This window comes from Podarcis erhardii, assembly GCF_964252035.2.
Source record: "Podarcis erhardii genome assembly, chromosome: 8".
NCBI lineage: Eukaryota > Metazoa > Chordata > Lepidosauria > Squamata > Lacertidae > Podarcis > Podarcis erhardii.
The window spans coordinates 50117475-50140204 of record NC_138499.1 but is presented as its reverse complement, the minus strand read 5'-3'; the positions used below and the strand labels follow the sequence as shown (position 1 = coordinate 50140204).

The 22730-nt window shown below is 40.1% G+C and overlaps 2 protein-coding genes across 7 annotated transcripts in view; both read right to left on the bottom strand.

Moving 5' to 3' along the window:
* RALBP1 (ralA binding protein 1) overlaps nt 1–12686 on the bottom strand; it is a 28441-nt gene extending 15755 nt beyond the window's left edge. The window contains exons 1-3 of one of the 2 annotated variants that reach the window (XM_081873866.1): nt 12407–12686; nt 6410–6706; nt 1088–1546 (exon numbers count right to left, since the gene is read on the bottom strand). In XM_081873866.1, coding sequence (XP_081729992.1) covers nt 1088–1546; nt 6410–6653 — 703 coding nt within the window. In that variant the 5' untranslated portion in view covers nt 6654–6706; nt 12407–12686. Of the gene's footprint in view, nt 1–1087; nt 1547–3046; nt 3215–6409; nt 6707–12406 lie in introns of those variants that run through there. The other variant, XM_081873867.1, reaches the window with a different exon arrangement.
* A 5005-nt stretch (nt 12687–17691) lies between these two features.
* ANKRD12 (ankyrin repeat domain 12) overlaps nt 17692–22730 on the bottom strand; it is a 52778-nt gene continuing 47739 nt past the window's right edge. For all 5 annotated transcript variants that reach the window (XM_081873786.1, XM_081873785.1, XM_081873789.1 and 2 more), the window contains 2 exons: nt 20251–20346; nt 17692–19139 (listed from right to left, as the gene is read on the bottom strand). In XM_081873786.1, coding sequence (XP_081729912.1) covers nt 18954–19139; nt 20251–20346 — 282 coding nt within the window. In that variant the 3' untranslated portion in view covers nt 17692–18953. The remainder of the gene's footprint in view (nt 19140–20250; nt 20347–22730) is intronic.

Genomic DNA, 22730 nt, shown 5'->3' with positions numbered 1-22730 from the left:
GTTTTCTTCAAATCCAAGCTAAATCCTCAACTGCTATTGCAACATTTCCCCTGTTTTTTTTTCCAAGATACCAGCTAATGAGGACTTTGTGTATAAATTCCATTTGGAAGAAAGTCAAAATGAAAGTGTAGGAGGGAAAAACAGCTGAAGAATATGTTCTCTCCCCACCATATGCCACTTGACAAATCACTATTTTACTTGCTAGCACTGAATCTTTTATACAAAATAATTAAAAATATATAGCAAACAACTGTAAGGTTCTTAACATCTCTGATTAGATTATATTCTCACAGTCCTCAAACTACTTACACCACTCTATACCATTATACATACTGAAGTCACTACTCCAGAGGAAGCGTTGTGAGGAATGCAGTTGGGAAGTGCCATGTGCCAATTTTCTCTTTCTATCAGAAAGACTGAACCATGTTGTTGTTGTTTTTCAATTGCTCTACTCAGCAAGCAGGTTGTGGCAGATGGCTGAGGAAACCGCTTGGAAATCAGTGCCACTCTAGGGAAGCATGACTTTAACGGATCTGATAAGACACTGTGCCCCCAAACGCAAAAGACTAGATTTGCTAACTTACGGCATAATCTTATGTGTTCATTGAAAAGGAAATCCAGTCAAATTCAAAGGGCTTACTTATAGGAAACTGGGCATAAAATTTGCAGTCTTAATTGCAGTGGTATTATATGTAACTTGTTAAAAAAAAAACACCCACAATCAAGCAATTTATAAATTTTATGAACTAGATTAAAAAAATGAACATTTACCCAGCAGCAAGCAACACTGAACACAAATGGCGGATGTATGTAGAATTGTGTCTTTAACCTCTTGAACTTTAATATATATAAGCAGGCTAAATCATTTTTCAATTATACCTGCTTATCAGCAATCCTTCCAGCCTTAAATTTAGAGCTAGCCTAAATTCAACAGCAGCTAAACATATTTGGTTTTAGGAAGCTGCAGGCATTTACAAAGTCACATGAAGTTTTGGGCAATGTGAAGGCGGAGAGCCCCACCATGCCCTTTGGGTCAAAAGACAGGAGGCAAAGCAGAGGAAAACTACCTTCAGTTGGGCCACTATACCTGAAACTCTGTAGATGCCTTCGCATTTCATGCCATATTTCTCTACGTAATCTATACATTCCCGGAAAACTGCTGGCAGGCGGATGCCATCATACAACATGGTCCTTTCTGCTGCATCTGCCAAAGGGATACCAAACACAGGGCGAGGCCTGGGAATATCCACCTGTGGTATCTCTGCCTCTTGAGCTGGTTTCTTCTTCTTCTTCTTCTCTTTCCATTGTTTCACAACATCCGCTGCTGTCAAGTCTTTAGATTTTTTCTCTTTATGTTTTTCCTCCTTGTGCTTGTCCTCTTTATGTTTTTCATCTTTGGGTTTTTCTTTTATCTTAAAATCTTTTTCCTTCTTTTTGGAGAAACTTGGCTTCTTGAAAACGTGGATCCCTTTGGAGCGCTTTAACTTGGAGGGGCTTTCAGCTTCATCCCCAGAGCTGTCTTCCTGGAAGGCTGCATAGCCTTCCGCTGTTAAGAGAAAAAGGAAGACATGAAGGAGGGAAAATATCAAACGCATAATCTACCTAGAAAAGCCAAAAGGCAGAAAAATGCTCAGAAATAATGTGCTACATACACAGATTTGCAGAATTATGCAGGACCTGGAGACAATTCTGATGTATTTTCTTCCCCTGAATAATGTACATGAATTTTTAAAAATATTACTCTGGTATGAAAGCTTCATACACAAGCAGAATCACTTGATTACCTGCTGACATCAATATGCAAAAATGTACAGTTTGAAGTTTAAGTCCAACTTGCAATGCAAGCCTAAGCCAAGGCTTGAATATCCCATTGTGTTCAGTGGAGTTATTCCCTGGTAAGTAAACTTAGTACTGGCACCTTTAATGTTTTTCATCGTTTCCTCCTAAAGTAAAATGTAACAACAAAATCAATACAGAACTGATACTGTAAAGTGATATGAATGGCACATATCTGCTTATCTTAAACCTTTAGCAATATTCCAGGATCTGCTGTAGACTCTTGTCAAAAAACAGAATGTGCAGAGAATCTTGAAGTTTGTATATGATTCAGGCCTATGTGATTTTACTTGGGTAGACACTTGCATCCTGTTGTATGAATTTTCCAGTTTGGTTACCATTTTCTAAGATGGCCAACAGGCAAACAGGGATATGTGATAATTTAAGAATGAGTACATAAATAAAGCTCATTACGGTGGCAAAAGAGTTTGTTAAACAAGATGAGTAGAAGAGCTATTGCTAGTCTCTATTACCACCAGGAGGGTCTCATGGATAAGAAGCAGAATATGAGCAGTAAGACTCAGATTCAAATCCATGCTAAGCTTTTGAAATTTAATGGATGCCATTTGGCTGGTAAGCCTATCTTAGCCTAACCTACCTCAACAAAGTTATTATAAGGATTAGTGTGTGTCTGTGTGTAGGTGGGGCATGTGTCCTGCCTTGGGTTCCTTGGAAGAAGAGTTGTATGAAAGTGAATAAAATTATTTAATAACCATTGCAATCAGAAACAATATTCAAACAACACACATTTGCCACTAATAAATGGTTTGAACTTTCATTTGTTATTAAAGAAGCATTATAACACAGTTGTTCATACTTGCAAAAAGTATAGAAAATTAGTCAGAACTTCTTGAACTTGTACATTTGTTATTTTCATCATAAATATTAATTATAAGAATCATTATTGTTAAAATTAGAATGTCAAAAATATATGTATTTTTGCAGTGAATATAACACACTGTCATGGCATCAGTTCAACATCTTTACAAGCACATCTGAAAATCAACCTGCAAAAAATACAAATAATACAATCCTGCTGCATTAAAATGAGTGAGAGCTTTGCTACTGACTTCAATGAGAAGTGGATTGCATTGCACAAACCACTAAGTTAACTGCTTGGAATAAAAAGGCTAGACCAGATATTCTAGGCAAACCAGATATTCTACAATGTAAAAAATTAATGTACAACCTCTAAAAAGAAATAACTTACTTTTCAGTTCCATGGGCAAAGTTGTCCCAATCATCCTGACAAATCTCTAACTACATGTGCCCATTTGGATTATGTAAACTGCACAAGAGAGTTCAATTCCACAGCCATAAGACAAACAAAGCTTTTGCTGCAAATTATCAGGTGCTTTACTTTGCTGCCTCTGAAATAAATGCACAGGAGTCCAATAAGCTACACCTCTTCTGCAACTAGCCCTGCCTACCCTGTAGGGAAGAACAAGAAAATAAATATCTAAAACACACCCATCACTTATTGCAGCACATATGCTAAGACAGAGGAGGAAATGGATAAAAAAAAACCCCTGAACTAAATTTGATGGAGAACCTGCTAGGGCATTGGTTCCCAATTAGCTAAGTACTGTGGACCCCCTGTTTTTCAAAAGCCAAGCCGTGGACCCTACTTTTGAAAATTTTGATATATTTATGGTAGTTTTTATGTGAATGGTGCCCTGGGTGAGTTATGCAGACCCACTGGGCTAGAGCGCTGAAGTGATATTCCAGCATGAATGTCAGGCCACCAAAGTGGGGGTAAGAGCTCTGTATCCACAGAAGTGGACCAACTTGGAACTAGAATATATGGTCCATAAATAGATTGCCATGGTACAGCCTTTTAAAAACATGCTCAATGAAGAAGAAAATCATGTTTTTCCGGCCTTTGGTTTTTTAAAAAAATGATTTAACAAACCCCAAATTCTGACTTTTAACTTCTCTGTTATGAGAAGACCCTACCATTGTCTCACTATAGATGAGATTTGGGAACTGCCTCAGTACAGTAAAGACCTGACCCAACATCCCCAGATTAAAAGATCCCTGATTGGACCAATGGCCCTGGTTTCCAGCAAGTATTCCACTATATCACATCTTTATTTAACCCATTGCTTTAGCTCAACTGTATGTCCCAAACCCTTTCTACAAATCAGTTTTCTTTATCTCTTGCCTTCTGCTACGCCCTAGGACTGAGAGTAACCAAGCCTTGACCCAACAGCTGCAGCCCTGCACTAAAAATCAAATCCAAAATGACCTAGGGATGCACACTTACTTTGGAGTAAGCGCCACTGAACATGGTGGGATTTATTTCCAATCAAACATTCATAGCCTTCAGCTCTAAGAAACTCTAATTCTTCACATTACTTCAAAAACCAGCAGGCAAACAATGCTGCCACTTTTAAAAGAAGGAAAAACACACAGTTGAAGTCCGAAATTCTGGGCTCTCATATTTGTTTAAAATATTTAATAAATAAACAGCTACTGAAATATTAGATCCATAATTTGAAGCTAAGCATCTTGAGTTTTTCTGAATGCCTAGTGATACTTCTGTATACACAAAAATATAACAGCATCACAGTACAGAATGTTCACCACAGATCAAGGCACCAAGATAAAATGTAACTTTTCAAAGAATTCAAACTTTGATTAACCAATGTGTCTTGCAAAATACAAAAAATGGAGAACTAGCAATCCCTAAAAAAATGTATTATCAAGCAGCCATTCTGACAGCTATGGTACTTGTAGAAGGAGAACAGATGTAGTAGAATTAGCGCTGAAACAGTGGATGTGGATAAAAATGCCAAAAGCCATAACTCCCAATACAATTAGAGAAGCAATTTCAGAACTTTTTGACAAGGCTTAGAAAACAGTTGTCTTTGGAGATTTTACTGCTAATGCCATTTTTTGCAATAAATTTATTTTCCGATAGCTAGACAATACATGAATCTGTCACAACGGAAACCAAAGGGAGAAATTAATGTCAACAATTTTAAATGAACAGAAGATCAATTCATCAGTCTTTAGTTATCTACACATTAAACACAGGTTGGATGGCAGTAGTGGCCACAGCATGCACAGGGCTGGGAAAAGGCATTGCTGCTATCTCCCCCTTGCAATATTTGATCGTTTAATCATTTGCACCTGCAAATGCCAAAGAAAAATGTCCATTTGCAAGCGAGGTTTCATACCAAACTGCACCTGTAAATGAACAACTTCAAGGGGGCTTTTAGAACCAATAAGCTGATCTGCCCCAACCACCTTAAAAAGAGGCCCATGGAGGGGTGGCCCAATTTCTGATTCAGCCCTTGGGCTGAAAATGGTTCCCCACCTGTTTTAAAGTGATGGCATTAGCTTCAGACTGTAATTTTCTTTAGCTTAAGAAGCCAAGATATGAATGAGTATCGTACACTTGCAGAGAGCTGTTTTGCTCCTCCCTTTGCATGAGCAGGCAAGTAAGTCAACAAGTTTCTATTAACAAGGGTTTCCCATTGTTTCCAAACCAGGAAACTACATTTAATGCTTACAAACATGCATGGAATACTAAGGCACTGTTTAAAGTTGGTTTAATATCCTGGTTTGTTTGGAATTTGTTAACCATAGTTTCCCAGTACAAACCTATAAGGAAACTATAGGTTAACTGAGAATTCCAGGTTTACTTCCTGGATCATAGGGAAGGACTGAGGTGGCTCCATGAGGCTTGTTCATCTCAGTTAATTATGAGGTATGATAGTCGATACACAGCCATGATGTCACTGCTGCAATTTGGAAATCTTTTTATAGTCCTCATTTAGATGTCATGAAAGCCTTAGCAGATTTACAAATAATCTTAAGACTCTGATGGATACGAAGGCATCACATACCAAAACATTTGATTAGAATTAGCACAGATTTTATAGCACCTTATGCCTTAGAACACATTTACATACCAAAAAAAAACCTGTAACACTTATGAAATACATTTACACTTGTGGTGCCACACACACTGATAACTAAATTAATAAATTATATAAAGGGCTACAGTATAATCACATCTTGCACAGGGTTAGACTCTGGAGATGGCACATATACTCAGCCCACCCCCTTGAAACTGTCACTGTGCGACCATACTTACCTTCTCGAGCCAATGTGCCAAGTGGACCTTATACCCAAGGAAGGAAGAGCTTTTGAGCTCTTTGCCTTGCTTAGCGGGCAAGTCATGCTCAGCTTGTGGTCTCTGGGATGCTTTCGTGAGATCTCATGGGGGCATCCACATTCCCACAAGATCTTGCAAGAGCATCCCAGAACTCGCACACTGAGCAGGACTTGCCTGGTAAGCAAGATGGAGAGCTTAAAAGCTCTTCCCACACTGGGAAAACCCAGTGCAAAAGGAGCCTTTAAGTGTGCAATTAATTCACGCAATTTCAACTGGCCTGCTTTCAACTGTGCAAGACTGAAATCACACTCGTTAACTGTGCACAATATGTGATCGTGCTGTACATTAAAACACATGCACACAAGTATTGAGTCATGAAAAGCAAACCGTAAATACTAAAAAGCACACTAGTAGCACACAGATTGGAAGAGGAGAAGGACTACCTACTTCTTTTCTCCTTCTTTTTAAATTTTCCTTTCTTCTTCCCATGTTCTTTCTCATCATCAGACACAATATCTGGAGGCTCATGCAGGCTGTCATGAGGCGGTGATGGCTCGCCAGTTCGATATAAGCCAGGGAATTTTGTTGGGCTGATTTCTTCAGAGCTCGGGGTCCGAGCAAGACTCCCGCCATGCTCTACTCTGCGGTGCTCACTGGGGCTGCTGGTGGGAGGCAGGAAGCACTCCGTCATTCTTACTCTCTGGCACCACAGCAGAACAATATCCTGTTACCTATCCATTATGCCTGCAATAAAAAGAACACAAAGTATTTTTGTCGCTGCAAAATACTATTATAGTGAGAGAAACTGCTTTCAATACAGCTCTATATGTATTACACTCAATATGTATTACACTCAATTTCACTCAAGAATTCATCACATGATATAAACAGGACTACTCATGATATCACATACATTCAGATTCAAGTTTAAAAATCTGAAATTCAACTGCAACCATGAAGTACAATTTCAATTTTCAGAATTTGTTAAGAGTAGCTTCCTTTACACCCCACATTCTGGCTCATCACAAATCATATACTCATACATCCAGGACAGTGTCTTCTACGAGACTGTATCAAGTTCAGTCCAGTATTTTGTTTATTTTGGATATGATTGGTATGTGGCACTATGTTGGTTATAACTTGTCCCCAAACAGATACAGAGAGAGATGCAATGCAATGCTACCTCACTGGGAACTTTCTACTAGAAGAGTAGGCATATAATCTGTGGTGGCCCAAGGCTTATTTTGAAGTGTACACCCCCAAAGTTTCTGATTCTCTTCTACATATTTTGGTTATTACTGGCATTGTATATGTTAAATGACAGAGCAGAAGCTATTGTGGAAACATTTTAAAGCTTACAGTTTGGCATAATTTTATGGATGTAGATGTCATGGTTCATGAGACAGGAGGAGAATGACAATGGCTATTTTGGAAAACGTCTGCAACCTAGGGTTTTTCCATTCCAAATTATATCTTCTATGTCATCCAAGTAGAAACTTCAATCAGTAATGGACTTTCCTGTAGAAGTCTATTACAGCAAAGGGACTATGGATCAGATGGAGAAATCTGACATCCACTTTCGACCTGAAGCAAACTGTGCTATTTTTAAGTTTGACTACTCTATCCTGTTAGCTCTGTTATGTATTTATTTTTTTTAATTGTGTGCTGCCTTCTGCAAGCCTGGAAGGGCAGAGTACAAGTACTTTAAAGAAAGCAATACAAACAATGCAATACAATGTTATCCCAGCACAGCATGGTTAATGTGATGTTGGAATGATGTACATCAGACAGAAAATTCATCAGTCGTCTCAGCCTTGCAAGTGCACTTTTTTTTGCAAGCGGTGAAGTATTATAGGATTTCTAAAGTCAGGACTTTAAACAAAGGGACCTGAAGTTCAAAATTCAATGCAGAAGAGGGAACCCTTCAATATTCAGAGGTACCTTTCAAAGAGGTCTGCTAATCTCAATAAATCTTAGCAATTTGAAGATCCCCCACCCCACCTACTCTTCATACTTCCTTTTCTCCCTGGACCCTAGTTCTTGCCCTACACTCCTATTAGCTCATAATCTCTCCCCTTTTATGTCAATTCTGAGAGAAGAATTCTATATCTTGGAACAGGAGGTAAACCTAAAACAAGAAGTATAAGAGTACACTAGTTTAAAGTATGTCTGTGCCAATTTCCTGCATGCACATTGTTTATTTCCATCACAGAACCTGGGGATTGTCTTAGGGCAAAACTATAAGCCTTGTTTGAATCTCTTGCCTTAGCTATCCTTGCTGTCAGACTGACTTGCATTTATGTAAAGAACACTCTGTTCTCTCTCAGCGCTAAAGTTTATCATGTGTAGACTATACACTGGTAGAACATGTTGTTATTTCAAAACCAGAATCATAGAATAAAAATTATCAGGACAACTCGTAACTCCCATGTGAATCACTCTCTTGCCTACTATTGCTTATGAAAGTCTTACGAAGGTCCTCCAATTAAGTTGCACAGCCAAGAGCAAGTGCCAAACCACCAGTGAAGCAACACCTTGGAGATTTAGATAAGGAGTATGAAGCCATGGAGTTTATCTCTCTCTCCTTCCACACAACTGTTCCAACAAAAATTGAATCCCCTTAAAATTACTTCAAAATAAAAAATAAAAATGGGAGCTCCTACCATAGATGCCATGTCTCTCATGAAGTTTTGGCCCTGAATCAAACAGCTACTGCTACCTAATCAGAAGATAACTCATTCTGAAAACATAGCCTTGCATTTCAGAATTGAAGTTTTCTCAGCTGAGCCTGCAATCCTAGCATAACTGAACAGACTTAGCCCTCACTAAATATGCACTGAATTGAGCTTCATGAGTCAAAACTTAAACCACTTTGCCCTGAGTAGCCCCACTGACCTTGAATGACTAAAAGCTAGAAAAGTGTCCATAAGGTGCCTTTAACTGTAAGTGGGTCAAAGGGAAGGAATACAAAGAATCTATGTATCATAAACAAACCTGATTTGACCCATGTCAGGTTCCTATTTTGTTAACAGCACAGCTGCAACTCTTTAAGTCCATACACAGTTTGCTTTTTAAGCAGTTTATTACCAAACATTCAGACACAGTATAACCTTTATCATAAGTTCATTTCAAAGTCATGGTACAACAAATAACAAACACTGAACAGTTCCACTCTCTCTGGTGTTGAAATGTTCTGGGAAACATTTTCTTATTCCAGATTCCTCATTTGCTGAGCCACAGCTAATATCATGTGTCCACACATGCTCAAATCTGGCAGAATGTTTGCCTCAATAAAAAAGAAAAAAATCTTATCTGGATGAACAATTCAATTAAATTCAGAGAGAGAACTAAGCACATATGTATCTCCAACTGAAGTCAGTGGGATCTAAAACTGAATTGTGGCTAAAATGGGCTGGGTTACACCAAAAAATATGAATGGGGAGAACACTGCTTTCCACAGCTTTGAGGAAGCATTTTACTTTGTGACATCGTGCAGAGGTCCATATTTTTTGGCTGGCCTTGCCTGCAAAGCCAAAAATTATGGTCACAAAAGCTCATCAGATGAGCCCTATTATGGAGAAGCAGCCAGAGAAGCTTCCTGCCAACCTTTCCTAAAGGAAAGAGAGGAGGTGGGAAGAATGGTAGTTTTTGCCTGATGCTTAGCAAAGGTTCTCTGATCACAAGAAAAATTTAAAAATGATACTTCCCCATCTCTTTTCCTTGAAAGTCAGGGCATGAAATCTGTTTTGATCTCAGTGGTCAGTATACTAGCACAGCGCAAGCAATGTAGATATGGGATACAAAACAGAACATGGGACTTCCAAATCAGTCACCAATTGGAGGAAGAAAAGCTTTCACTGTGAAGCAGGAAGGCAAACTTGAAATTGCTTTAGTGTGCTTTAACAATCTTCAGGATGGGGTTACTTGCACTATGCAAGCTGTATTTACATATACACAGCTTGATTTAAACACTCCTGCTGCTGCACTGATCTTCCTCTGTTACTCAAATATTACCAGAGCTGTGGAAGATCCAGCCATGGAGCAGCTGCAACCATGTAGCTCGGGTAAGTATATAACCAGCTACAGTTTGAAGCACTTCCAAAACCTTTAGGGAAACTGTAGCCACCTATACAGAGATCATTCTGTGTGGCTAAAACAATTCCTTGTGTTAACAAATGCACCCAACAGGACACATACAAAAAGAAACCTTTCTTAGAGAGAGTTCTTTGTGGTGCTGAAGGATATAAGCAGCTGCCTTTTCCCAAGCCAGACCAATTGTGCCTGAATGAGGACAGTCCTGTCTGACAGTAGCTCTCCAGGATTTCAGAGAGAGGTATTTTTAAACTTTTTTTCTTTTACAAGGTGCACTGGTATCTTTAGTATTTGCTCTGTTGCTAATAACAAGCATTCTGTGTGACCAATACAATTACGAGCATAGACACAAATCTAGAAATCTTTTAAAATATATCACAGTATTTGTTTCTTCAACTAATCCTGGTATGTTATGGTTTTCATTAAATACAGAAACTAAAGTATATTATAAACGTACACAAAGGAGGCAGTAGTGCTCCTAAAGAAGCCTTCCTTGGATCTTGAGGTGTTTGACAACTACCACCCTATCACAAATATCCCCTTTTGGGGGTAAGGTACTTGAGAGGGGGCTGGCAGACACTCTTAGAGGAAGCTGATGATATTGACCCATTTCAGTCTGGGTTTGAGCCTTGTTTGGGAACAAAATCATATTTGGGTGTCCTGATACATGATGTCCTTCAGAAGCAGGACAGACCTTGTTGCTCTTGCTTGGTCCCTCAGCAGCTTTTGATACCTTTGACTATGGCCACTTCTGTGTTGTGAGTTGGTGGCACTGTGTTGAAGCGATTCTGCTCATACCTAAGGGGCTGGATTTAGTAAATAGCATTAGGGGGATTAGGTTTTCCCCTTTGGCAGTTGCACCGTGGGGTGCCACGGGGTGCTTTTTATCCCCAATTCTGTTTGATTTCTGTTTGGCTGCTGACACATACCGTATTTTTCGTCCCATAGGACGCTCCGTCCCATAGGACGCACCTAGTTTTTTGGGGGGGAAATAAAGGAAAAAATGTTTTCCTTTATTTCTCCCCCAAAACCAAGTTGGGGAACAGTGGGATGGCGGCGCTGCTCCTCCCTGCTGTCCCCCGAGCTTGTGGGGCTGGCCGATGTCTGCCCGGCACGAGGGGCGCTCTGCTTCAGGGCGTGACGCGCGCCGGGCGGCAGGCTGCTCCCCACGCTGCGGATGTCTGCCTGGCGTGAGGGGCGCTCTGCTTCAGGGCGCCCTGCACGCCGGGCGGCAGGCTGTTATCCGCAGCGTGGGGAGCCCTGCGGGAACTCCCGCAGGGCTGCCTATGCTGCGGGTGTGTTCCCAAAGCCTGGAGAGCGAGAGGGGTCGGTGCGCACCGACCCTCTCGCTCTCCAAGCTTCAGCGAAAACCTGCATTCGCTCCCTAGGACGCACCCAGATTTCCCCTTCATTTTTGGAGGGGGAAAAGTGCGTCCTATGGGGCGAAAAATACGGTATATGAGCTTCTGTAATCCTTTTTTTAAAAAAAAATTAAATCCCTGTTTATTTTTGCACATCTAAGTAACTAAGAAAGGGTACATGGAAGACTGCAGCAGTTACTCCCCCCAAAAGAAAAACCATTACATAAATGCATCCTGAGTCACAATAGTTACCACTGTGTTCCCATTTCATAAGTTTATTTGATCCTACAAACAGGATGCTTGTGAATGGGGGCTGGCTGGTTGCAGTTTACCATCATTAATTAGTTATCTTTTAACCATCCTGCCATAGTCTCAAAGGGGCATGTTTATGCATTAAGAGAGTCCGCATAAGTAGTTACCGGGAGCATTAAGCAGGCAAAAGTGGGTGGGGGGAATGATGGTGAGTGGAAGATACTCGGACAACACACATTTACTCAGAGGTTAACCCCACTACATGCAAAGGGCCTTTTTAACATGTTAAGCGTGCATAGGATTGCAACCTGAACCACTGGTTGCAGAGTATTTATTTATTTCATAAAATTTATACACCGCTTGAGTGCAACCCCCCCCCCAAAAAAAAACACCTCAAAGCGGTTGATAATGTCGACGTTGCTTGCATCGTTTTCATCCCACCCGCAGGGTGTGCCAATATGCCAACACCCCATTCAGCAATCCTGAGGAGAAAAAGGGAGTGGCAGCCTGAGACCCAACCGGGCCTCAGTCACAAGGCGCCCCCAGGCGCTAGGGGGCGCTGCACAGGGATACTAGCGCATGCGCGCCGCAGAAAGCGCTTCAGTTAATACCCTTCTCCCACAGGCTCGGCCACATTTCCCTCCCTCACCCCCTTCTCGGAGGCAACGGAGCTGATGTGAGGGAGAACCCGGGTCGGGTGGGGAGTCCTCACGCGCATGAGCATGGCCCCAGCACTGACCTGAGCGGGTGGGTGGGGAGCCCGTCGCTGGCAGGACGGCTGTGCTGAGCCTGGCTCCTCTTCGGCCTCATCCGGGCCCCGCTCCGCGCCCCATCCCCTCGCCGCCTGCTTACAAGGTCGGGTATAGGGAACAGAAGGAGGCAGTTTGGAGGCGCATGCGCGAACGCCCTTCTCTCCTCCTCCCCCCCGCTTCTCCGGCCTGTTTCTTGCAGCCCTTTGGCTATCGAGGGCAGAGGCCGGAATTAGGCAGCGCACGCGCATGACGCACAGGGAGGGGCTGTCGTAGTAGCTACCCAAGGGAGCGAGCTACCCAAGAGGAGCGGAGAAGGGAGCCTGCGCCTGCGCACTTGTTCTCCCTATTTTTATATAACGGGTAGAAAGTCCCGCCTGCCCTTTTTTTTTGTTTGATGCATTTTGGGAGATGTAGTCTTAATAAGGGGTGTGTGTGGAAGCGAAGGGATGGTTTGAGCCAGGAGCACGCATGCGCATTGCATAGGCGTTCGAATTAACGTTAAATTTACGCCCAAGCGGTGTCCCTTCCTCTGTGGTATAATTCGCTTTAACAAAATTAGAATTTGCTCTGCCTATCACTGGCTTTGGCTCTACCTATTGTTGGTCTCCCTTCCACCCTTCAAATTTCAATGGGCACCAGTAACTAGAGATTCCAAATGTGAGGTCATTCCAGAATTCACCTTAAACAGAAGAACAAGGACAAACAGGGTAGAGATGAACAAAGTAAGTAAAAAAATGTAATATGTCTAAGAAAGACTATAGCTCACAACCCATTTGGGCATTTACTAGCATTTCAAGGAGAAACAACTTCTCAGGATCCATCTGGGCATGAATGTAAATAATAGGCTGGTCCACAATAAGAAGTTTATGTGCAGTGCAGTCCTATTCATGCTTGCTCAAAAGTAATTTCCAGTTCTGTCAATGTGCCTTATTCCTAAGTAATTGTGCAGAGAAAAGACAGTAGTCTCTTTGGCCAACAGGTACACAATAACACACCTCTCATTTCCGATCTTAGCAAACGGGCAAGAACATGTTAAGCTACATAGGTTTCTTATGTAATTCAGTATGGTGAGATCTCTGTCCCTTTCAGCTACACTGTAATCTGGATCTAGTTATTTCAGGAACAGCCTCCCTCCCTGTTTCTTATAATTAGTAAGCTCATACAACATTCAACCAGTCTCCTGTTGTACAGTACAGCTCCCAGCCAGTTTTATAAATTAATGAAGAGAATAAAGGTTGAAAGAAAGGGTATAGAAGTTGAAGAGACCTGCCATTTAATGGATTTGGTCATGATTCATTCATAGTCATAAGTATTTCAATCCTTTCTGTATAGGACAGTGGTTTCAAAATTACCATTGAGATGCAATCCTTATTCAGGACTCACCTTTGTTAATCCAATTATATGAAAGTCATTTAATTTCTGCCTCAATATTTACAATTAATTAATTAATTACAAATTAAATTTACAAATTACATGTAGAAATTGTTTACCACCATAACTTTTATCTAACATAAAAGCTATTAATGGGGATTATCCATCAGTGTTAGCATGGACTAAAATTCCCACTTCACTCATAAGCATATAATGGATGAGTGGAACAGAAATTTGCCGCCTTCTCATGGGTCTTCTACAAGAGAGTGGTTAAAACATGGTCAATAAGTAGCCTGTAACATTAAGCGACATCAAGTGTGTGGATTTTTAGAGATAATACGGCACAGCATGAAGTGCCAGCTGCAAGACTAAGACCCAGGTGATTAGCCCCTGCAACACCATTAAACTCCAAGAAGTCCCATTTTATCCATAACCATACTTTTAAAGAGGGAGCAAAACCAATGCTTTCTCACACATTATCTTACTTCATTTGTGGCTGGTTAAAGCATGTTAAGAGGCAATCAACCTTTGTAGTATTTCCTCATTTTCAGTGGGGCTTACTCCCAAATGTTCACAGGATTGAAGTCCTAGTGGGTCAGACAGATTCACTGTGAAAAAACATTTTGGCTTTCTATTTAAGAAAAAGGAAAATAAGAGGGGGGAAATTCTTCCCTCTGCAAATGAGAGGAAGAGCATCCCATGAGTCATACTGAGGGTGCATGAAAATAAATGTGCCCTGGGAGGTGGGTAGATTATTTAATCCCATCTGGGACAGGTAAGAAAGTGTCAGAAGTATGAAGGAAAAGGAACCCTAGAACACAACTTGAAATGAAGATGAGGTTACCACCATTTTCCCCCACCACAGTATATTTCCTATGTTTAAAGCAGCTGTAAAATTCTGTAGATGTTTCTTCCAACATGAAAATAAGTGAAAGCTTCATTTGTTGAATCATGACAAGAAATGGTCATAATCCAATTCACATTCCTATTAATATTTACACATACACAATGCAGCGTATGTACAGAGAAGTTTCATATACGTAAATGGGAACAGACCAACCCCCTCCCATCCAATGCTCAGGTTGCATATATGTGTAAATAAAACCATATCCTAAAGACAAAATAAAAAGAAATGGGAACAGGCCGACAATATTTGCTCCCTAGATGTAAAATAATTGTCTCTATTAGAGCTCAGTGCATCTAACACCAGTGACTAATTTGTACAATGATAAATAAGTGGGCGCTAGGCCTTTCTTTTAACATGGGAGGCAAAAATTCAGCAAGTGAAGCTGCTGAATTCTGCCTGCTGTAAAGGTATTAAAGACACAGGTGTCTATGGGGAGAGATAAAAAGAAAAAGAATACCTGGTTTGCTAGCTTTGAACAAGTTTGCCACACAGTCCTTTGTAGCAGTATCCTTATCGTCTGCTGGCTAGGTTTTCTCCATTATTGAGACTGGGCAGCTTCTACTATAGCTTTCACCAGCTGCTACTAAAGCCTTGTCCACCCAACCTCTTCTTATCAAATGCTGCTTTACTTGCTTGTGTGACTGAAGAGGAGAGGCGGGGCAGTGTCTATTATTTTCTTGTGGATTCCAAGCTCCACATGTGCATTTTAAGCATGGTGGCACAACTGCACTAAACTCCTTCCCTCCCAAGCTATGAGGGAAAGGGAGGGAAAAGGCATCCATTTCCTGCATACAGGGGCGCATATATATATACATACATTTTCACTGTACCCGTGAAAATCTACGAAAGCAAATACATATATATATATATATATATATATATATATATATATATTTGCTTTCGTATATATATATATATATATATACACACACACATACACACACACACACATACATACAAGAATGTGCATGATGGTGCCTCTTGAAATTTGATGTTGGATGCCCCAGGGAACTGTTTACATTCCTTACTTTAGAGCGACGTCCCAAGGAACTATATAGAATATTATGTGGTGCTTAACCAGAGAGCTAGCAGTGTGCAATTATTGGCCCATCATACTCTCTAAACAGCAACAACATCCTTTTCAAACCTGAACGTCAAGAACATCCGCATGGTGAATAAACATGTAGAGTTGTGTCCAATGTAGTACTATGTGAACATCCTTTAAGTGCAAGGATTTCTGCTTGTGCCACAGAATGTTTTCTCCCTCTCCTACCTTCATTTCACTCCCAATTTGTTCTAGGAGTTCCCCCAACTCTATGGAGCAGATATAGGGAAGGTTCAGGGAAAGTGTGGGGAGAAGGTGGAAAGTCCTGTTGTGGAAGCAGGAATTCTTGTGCTGATAGGACATGATAGTTGAATACTGTCCATGGGAAACAGAAGTTCCTAGCGAAATTCCAGCTTAGTGTTCTGCCTGTGGGGTGTATACTCCAAACACCATTTCTCTGGGAGCAAACAATGTGCCAAAACACAAAAACCCGCTGGGAAACTTTGTGCCACTTTGCTGCTTCTGTGCTTATCCCATTTTAATCGCAATAGGAAAATGAAGAATCTGTGTGCCTATTCTGCTGGGTTAGCTTCTGAATTAATACAAGCATCCTGTGTCTGAATTAATACAAGCATCACACACTTCCTGTGTGAATATTCCACATACATGAATTTTGACATGTTTATACACTTGGATGCTACAACCAGATCCCCTCTACATGCAGCAAAAATGCACAATGACCACATTAGTTTAGTTATGCTCCATCTACAATTTCTACACTGCTTAGAAAGTACTTTGATTAAATAGTTTAAAACAAAAATAGCAAGAAATAGTAGTTCATCACATAGCTATCAACAGCAATCAGCATAGCAGCCAAATTGAAGTCCTTGTTTGGAGTTATTCTATCTTTGGAATAGACAGTGCCAGAGACAAAGAATAAGGAAGGCTTCACAGAGGGATCTGGTTGGCCATACTTGAAAACAGGACGCTGTGTGAGATGGATCTCAATCTACTTCAACAAGGCTCTTTTTATGTTCTTAATCCATCTATCTAACGATTTCCAACATTCTCTGTGTCACACTCTTGAAACATTAGTCACACTTTTGGCATGACTAAGGGACACATTTCTGTAGATGAAAGAGTCTATGCAGACAGGGATGGACTCAGTTCTCATGAGCTTCCCTTGAGTAGATGGCAAAGAGCCTCCAATTTGGGAGACAGATCAGAGGCAGCAAAAATTGCCCCTCTTCACCTCCTCCCACCCAAAGGCACTAGGGTTTCTCAATGTTCTTGTTAACCTTACAAAGGAAGGTTAATTTTGTGTTTGTTATTCATTCACACTAGGGAAAATAAAACACTAAACTTTTTGACAAATTTAGCACGAGCAAACTCCCTTATAGTGGAGTGGTCTGACCATCACCAACAGGGATAGGACACAGAGGCCAATGTATTTTAATACTCTTCTGGGTAAAAGCGTTAAAATCGAGATGTGGAAAATATGGAAACAACGAGGAGAAGCAGGATTGAGATTTGGAGATATGCTTCAAGGTCCAGGCTATGGGAAGTCCCGAAAAATTAATAATTATAATTTGGATGATAATTTGGTCTTTTTATTTTAGTTTTTTATTTTAATTGGATTATAATTTGATATGATAATTGGATGTTTTTTTATTGGAAAATTAATTTAAATGATTTAACAAAAAATAATAATAATACTCTTCTGGGACAACTTAACAGAGTTCCCCCCAGGAGCTCAGATAGGCTTAAGCTGAGACATAGTGACTGAGGATTTGGATCCACGTCTCCCTAGGCACATCCAGAATCCCTCCCTCCACATAACATATACCCAATCATAATGGCAGTCATTCTAATAGTACAATAAGAACATTATATTATTAGTCAGTTCTTCACAAAAAATGGAGAATTGGTCAGAATATAAAACTACAATCTTATCATGGAACTTTCAAAGATTTATTTTTGTCAAAGTGTATAAAACTTCAAGAATGAAAATTTCACCATCACAAGGATTCAACCATCTGTTAGCATGACCAATAGAATTTATTAAACATTGTATTTACAACTATTTACATATGCTTTAATAGGTAAATATTAAAATAGACAATGTACAATTTTTCATTGAGAGACATTTGTAAGGGAGAAGCGGGACACTAAAAGGCTTGTTTTGAGACCACAATGTAAGAGCAGATTTATAATCTTTTAAGATTTTAAACATAATACTCTTCATAGTAAGTCATAGGCATGGCATTACAGCAGCCTAGCAAAAGACAAATGGCTCTAGGAAGTCAAAGTGTAATCCATTAAGCACTGCTGCAACCACACTGAAAGGGACACTCATGCAAATTCCTCTGAATGAATGGATGCTGTACAGAAGCAGTGCTTGGTGGATTGGCACTGTATGTTGCAATCATTTAGGTACCACACAGTAGGAAAAAACCTGAACTGAGCTAGCATGCAATACCACTCAGTCTCAAATCTTGAACAGTTATGGTGATGGAACAAGTAGCTAAATCAAATACATGCCTTTTAAAATAAAATTGCCTATACACTACACATAAGAAACAACAACTTTGGTCCAATAAAACATTAGACAAAACAGTTTTACAATTAAAATATCTATTTTTATACAGGGTTGAACGTTAAATACAAGATTATTTACAATTGCGCAATATGTATAAAATAAGTTATTTTAAAAAATGAAAACAATATTACATCTTTTCCAAAAAGAAAACTGTACAGTTAACCTATAAATTATATAAGATGAATAGACCCTCACTCCCCACATTCCCACAAGCGTGTAATATTTCCCACAGCTTGATGTTTTGTTTTTTGTAGGAGTTTAAGTTTAATAAAAATCATTAAAGTGAACATAAAATAGCAAGTGCTTTTCAGCAGATTTTTTTGTAACAGCTGCCAGCGCTGTTAAAACTTCAGTGAAAGATTTTTTTTTTTTTTTTGTACATAAATAGCTCTGTTGGGAAGATGCTTTTTGGACCTAGGATCTAAAATAAATACCATTTGTAATAAATGGTATGCACATTTACAACATTGAATGAGATTTTGTGAAGCATTTTGATGTTATATATGGAAGATTGAAAAAGGCTGTATTCCACATTAGTGCTATATTTTTAAACGAATTACATATATATTTCACAACGTTAAGCTGTAACAGACAGCAAAGAGATGCTAGCAGTCATATAGGCGTCAATTCAAAGTCATCATTAACATCCACAAGAGGAACATAGAATTCCTGAATTTCATAAATGCTGATGGATTTATAAGTTGCAGGATCAAGTTCTTGTAGTTTAAGCTGCCATTCCAGTCTCTGAACAGCGTTTAAAGCTGCTGCTTCATGTTGTTGCCTCATCAAGAGACATGTCTATTTCAAAATAAACAGATGAATAGTCAATTATTCCAAGTACACCTTAATGTGAACCGCATACTGAATTCTCCAAGACAGGGACGGCCAATTTGACAGTCCACAGGCCTATCAAACCCCTGAGACGATTTGATCTTATACTTGTGAGCCTATTCATGTTTTGAATAGGGTTTTTATTTTTTGTAATTCTAGAGGCAATTAAATATTCCATAAAACAATGCTAGCACTTTTAATAAATCAACCCTAGAGCAATTAGATGCTAAACCTCAGCTCCTTTTACCTAAAGCTTTAAAATGCTGGCTATTCCTGCTTTAAGGGGGTCTTTAGAAAAAGAAATTCATTCTGCACCATTTTCTTTTCTCAACTCTGTACATATGCAGTTCACTCTGAATTAGATCCAGTACTAAGCATGTGTAATTAAAAAGGCAACTTCCATGAACAGGACATCTGCTCATGAAAAGTATCCCCACCTAATTTTCAGGTATCCTCCCTTTACCCTCATCTCTCTGTGTCACAGCCCATCCCATTTAGCAGAGTCCCCTGAAAGATTTCTAGGTATTTTGGGAGAACTGCTGTGGAGAGGAGGTCGGGTGGGGAAGTCAGCTACTGCCAACCTTGTTACATGCACTTAAGACATACACCATATATTCCATAGATGCCAATGGCATGATTTCAAAAGAATTCTTAAGGTGAATGGAAATGCTTCCATGTGCACTTCGGGGCTTCTCCATATTTTGTTCCCCACCCCACCCTTTTGGATGGATACACGGGATACACTAAGAATATCCTCCTGACACCTTGATATACATGAAGTCTACTCACTGAGTACTGGCTTCCTCATTCAGTGCAATATTAAGGCAGTTCCACAAATAAAATTGACACGTTTGTGATCCCTGCAAATTCCCTGAACTGAGAAACCCATGGAGGCAGGAACTCAGGTGTTGTTCTATTCCATACATGTGAGCAACTTAATGAATTAAGACATGTATTATCTATTTTCTCCTGAATTTGCTATGACACAAAGAATGTGAAGGAGACCACGTGCTAGATTGTTTATTGCAGCTTTCTACTGAAAGATCTTTTTTGGAAAAGGTCCAATAAAAGCACATACCTTTAATTTGTCAAATTTATCATCCACGTCCTGTAACCATGACATAAACTGCCGTGCATTAAATCGATCTCTAACTGATGTTTTGCTGTCATCGGTCTGGAAATCAAATGTATTAGAAATTATAGACAATGTTAATTATATAGTAATTTATTCCAATGCTAAAAATGGTAGACCCATATTTTTAAAATGTTAAGAGTGATGAAAAATAGTAGTTTGGATCCAAATGTGACCTTGTCTCCATTAGGTGCAGAATGGGGAACCTGTGGCCCACCAGATGTTGGAACTACAACTCCCACCATCTCTGACCATTGGACATACTGGCTGAGGTTGATGGGAGTTAGCTACACCTGGAGGTCCACAGGTTTGCAGTTTCTGCACTAGCAGAAGGCCTCTTCCAGTCAGGCTGTTTCTGACCTAGTGTGGAGTGTGAAAAAAGTGATTCTCCCATGAGCCAGATTAAATCTGTTTACACAAGACTTTACACAAACTCTTTCAATATTAAAAGTTAAAAGTGAAAAATTTCTTCTCTGCAGACCATGCAAATTTGTCTTCAGCATCCAGTTCTTCTATGTAAGAATTCTAGCCTAATGTTTCCCACTAATTTAACTAGGACTGAGATTAGCCAAATAGAGTGGACTTCCGGGTTAGCGTCTCTGGCAATGGCGGAATTCCTCTGATCGGGAGGAATTTACTCCGTGGAAACAGGGTCTGGCCACCACGGCGAGGGCGGAGACCCACTAAAAATCACAGGTGGGAGAAGCCTGTGAACCTGGGATTCGGCTGGCACCTTTTGCGCCTCCCCTACTCGCGGGGAGACCCGGTTTCGGGGATCCGGAGCGACGTGGGGTGAGCGGTGCGGTGCTTCGAATTGATTGCTTCTTTCATGGAGTGAAGCCGCATTGCTGTTGCCGGAGAGCGCTGACTTTTTCCTGTGGATAATTCGATTTTAAACAACTACCCGTGAGTAGAACGGAAAATTGGATCTATAAATGTCTTTATTTGGCACCGAAACGGGAAGGTTTTAAACAGGAAGTCCGCCTTCCCCTTTTGTAAATAGATTGAAGCAAAGACGCTGCAAGCTAAGGTCTTGGAAAGTCTTCCGCAAAGGATTAAACTTCCATCGATTAAAACTATTAAACCCCCCTTGGAAGCAGGAGAAGAGGGGGGAAATTTTGGATCACGCAAGCCTGCAGGAGAGAGTGTTGAAAATTAAATCACCACTGCTCTGAACCTGGAAAGGGTTCTGCCAGTAAGATTGACGTTTTGAAGTTCACTGGCTGTGAATAGAACGAATCTTGACAGTTAGCTAAATAAGAGAAATATATTGTTTCCATTGTCCTCTTCTGCGTTTAAAAAGGAGGAAAAGTAACTGAAAATTGAAACTATATTTACTGTTTGAACTGTGCTTAAAAGGATTGACACAAATAGAAACTGTTTCCCTCTAGAGGGAGCCTTTGAAACTGTTATAAGAGCTGAGCTGGGGGAACCAGCTGCAAGATAAGAGACTGTGAGAATCAGGGATTGACCTTGGACTATTTGAGAATATCGACAGAAGAAGCTTTAGTGATTGCATTATGCAAGATAAGTCACTCATTGGAACAACTCCACAAGAAGACAGATGTCATGACTACTAAAATTGATAACTTGGGACAAAAAGTGACTAACTTGGGACAAAAAGCCACTAATTTGAGACAAAAAGTGAACATCAATACAGAAATTATTCAGGATCTGATATAGGAATCTACTTTGACAGGGCAAATCGTCGAGAAGGCGAAGGAGAAAGTTGCTGTTGTTGAACCTAAAGTAATACAAGTGGGAGCCCCAGCCTTACAGAGGCAAATTGAGAACTATAAGTTGAGGCCTTTTATGACTGAATTTAGAAAAAGTCAGATTTTGAGGATCAGAGCCCTGCCTGGACTGGAGAAGGAAAGTTGGATAGATCCCTTCATGCAGGGGTTTACTGACTTTTCAGATTTGGACTTGGGTCGTGAGGAGATTGGAGCTGTGGGGGCCTTTGGATTTGGAGGAATTTTGAAACATGTCCTGAAATACCTTATGGATTTTAGATTTAACCATGGAGATTTGGTTGACCTGTCGAGAAGGAATAAAAGCATTGCTAGGTTGGAGCTTCCCCGAGATCTGCTCTTCAGTATCAAAGGAAGGAAAATAAGAACAAGATCAGTAGAAGACAAAGTAAAGTGCATGTATAAATATGAAGAAGACCTGCAGAAGGGACTTGGAAAAGAGTTAAGAGCCTCAGACAGAAGATCACCAGGTTGATGGACTATTTGGAATTGACGAATGACTGGCAGTATCCGAGACCGGGGAGAAGAGATGGTGGAAGAAGATTGGAAAAAGTTTTAAAGTTTATTTTCAGAAATAGAAATATTGTAAAATTACTGAGTGTTAGAAAAATGTTAGAATGAAATCTTATGGCTTTAGTTGAAATGTAATAAGGAGTTAAGCATAAATAAGCATTA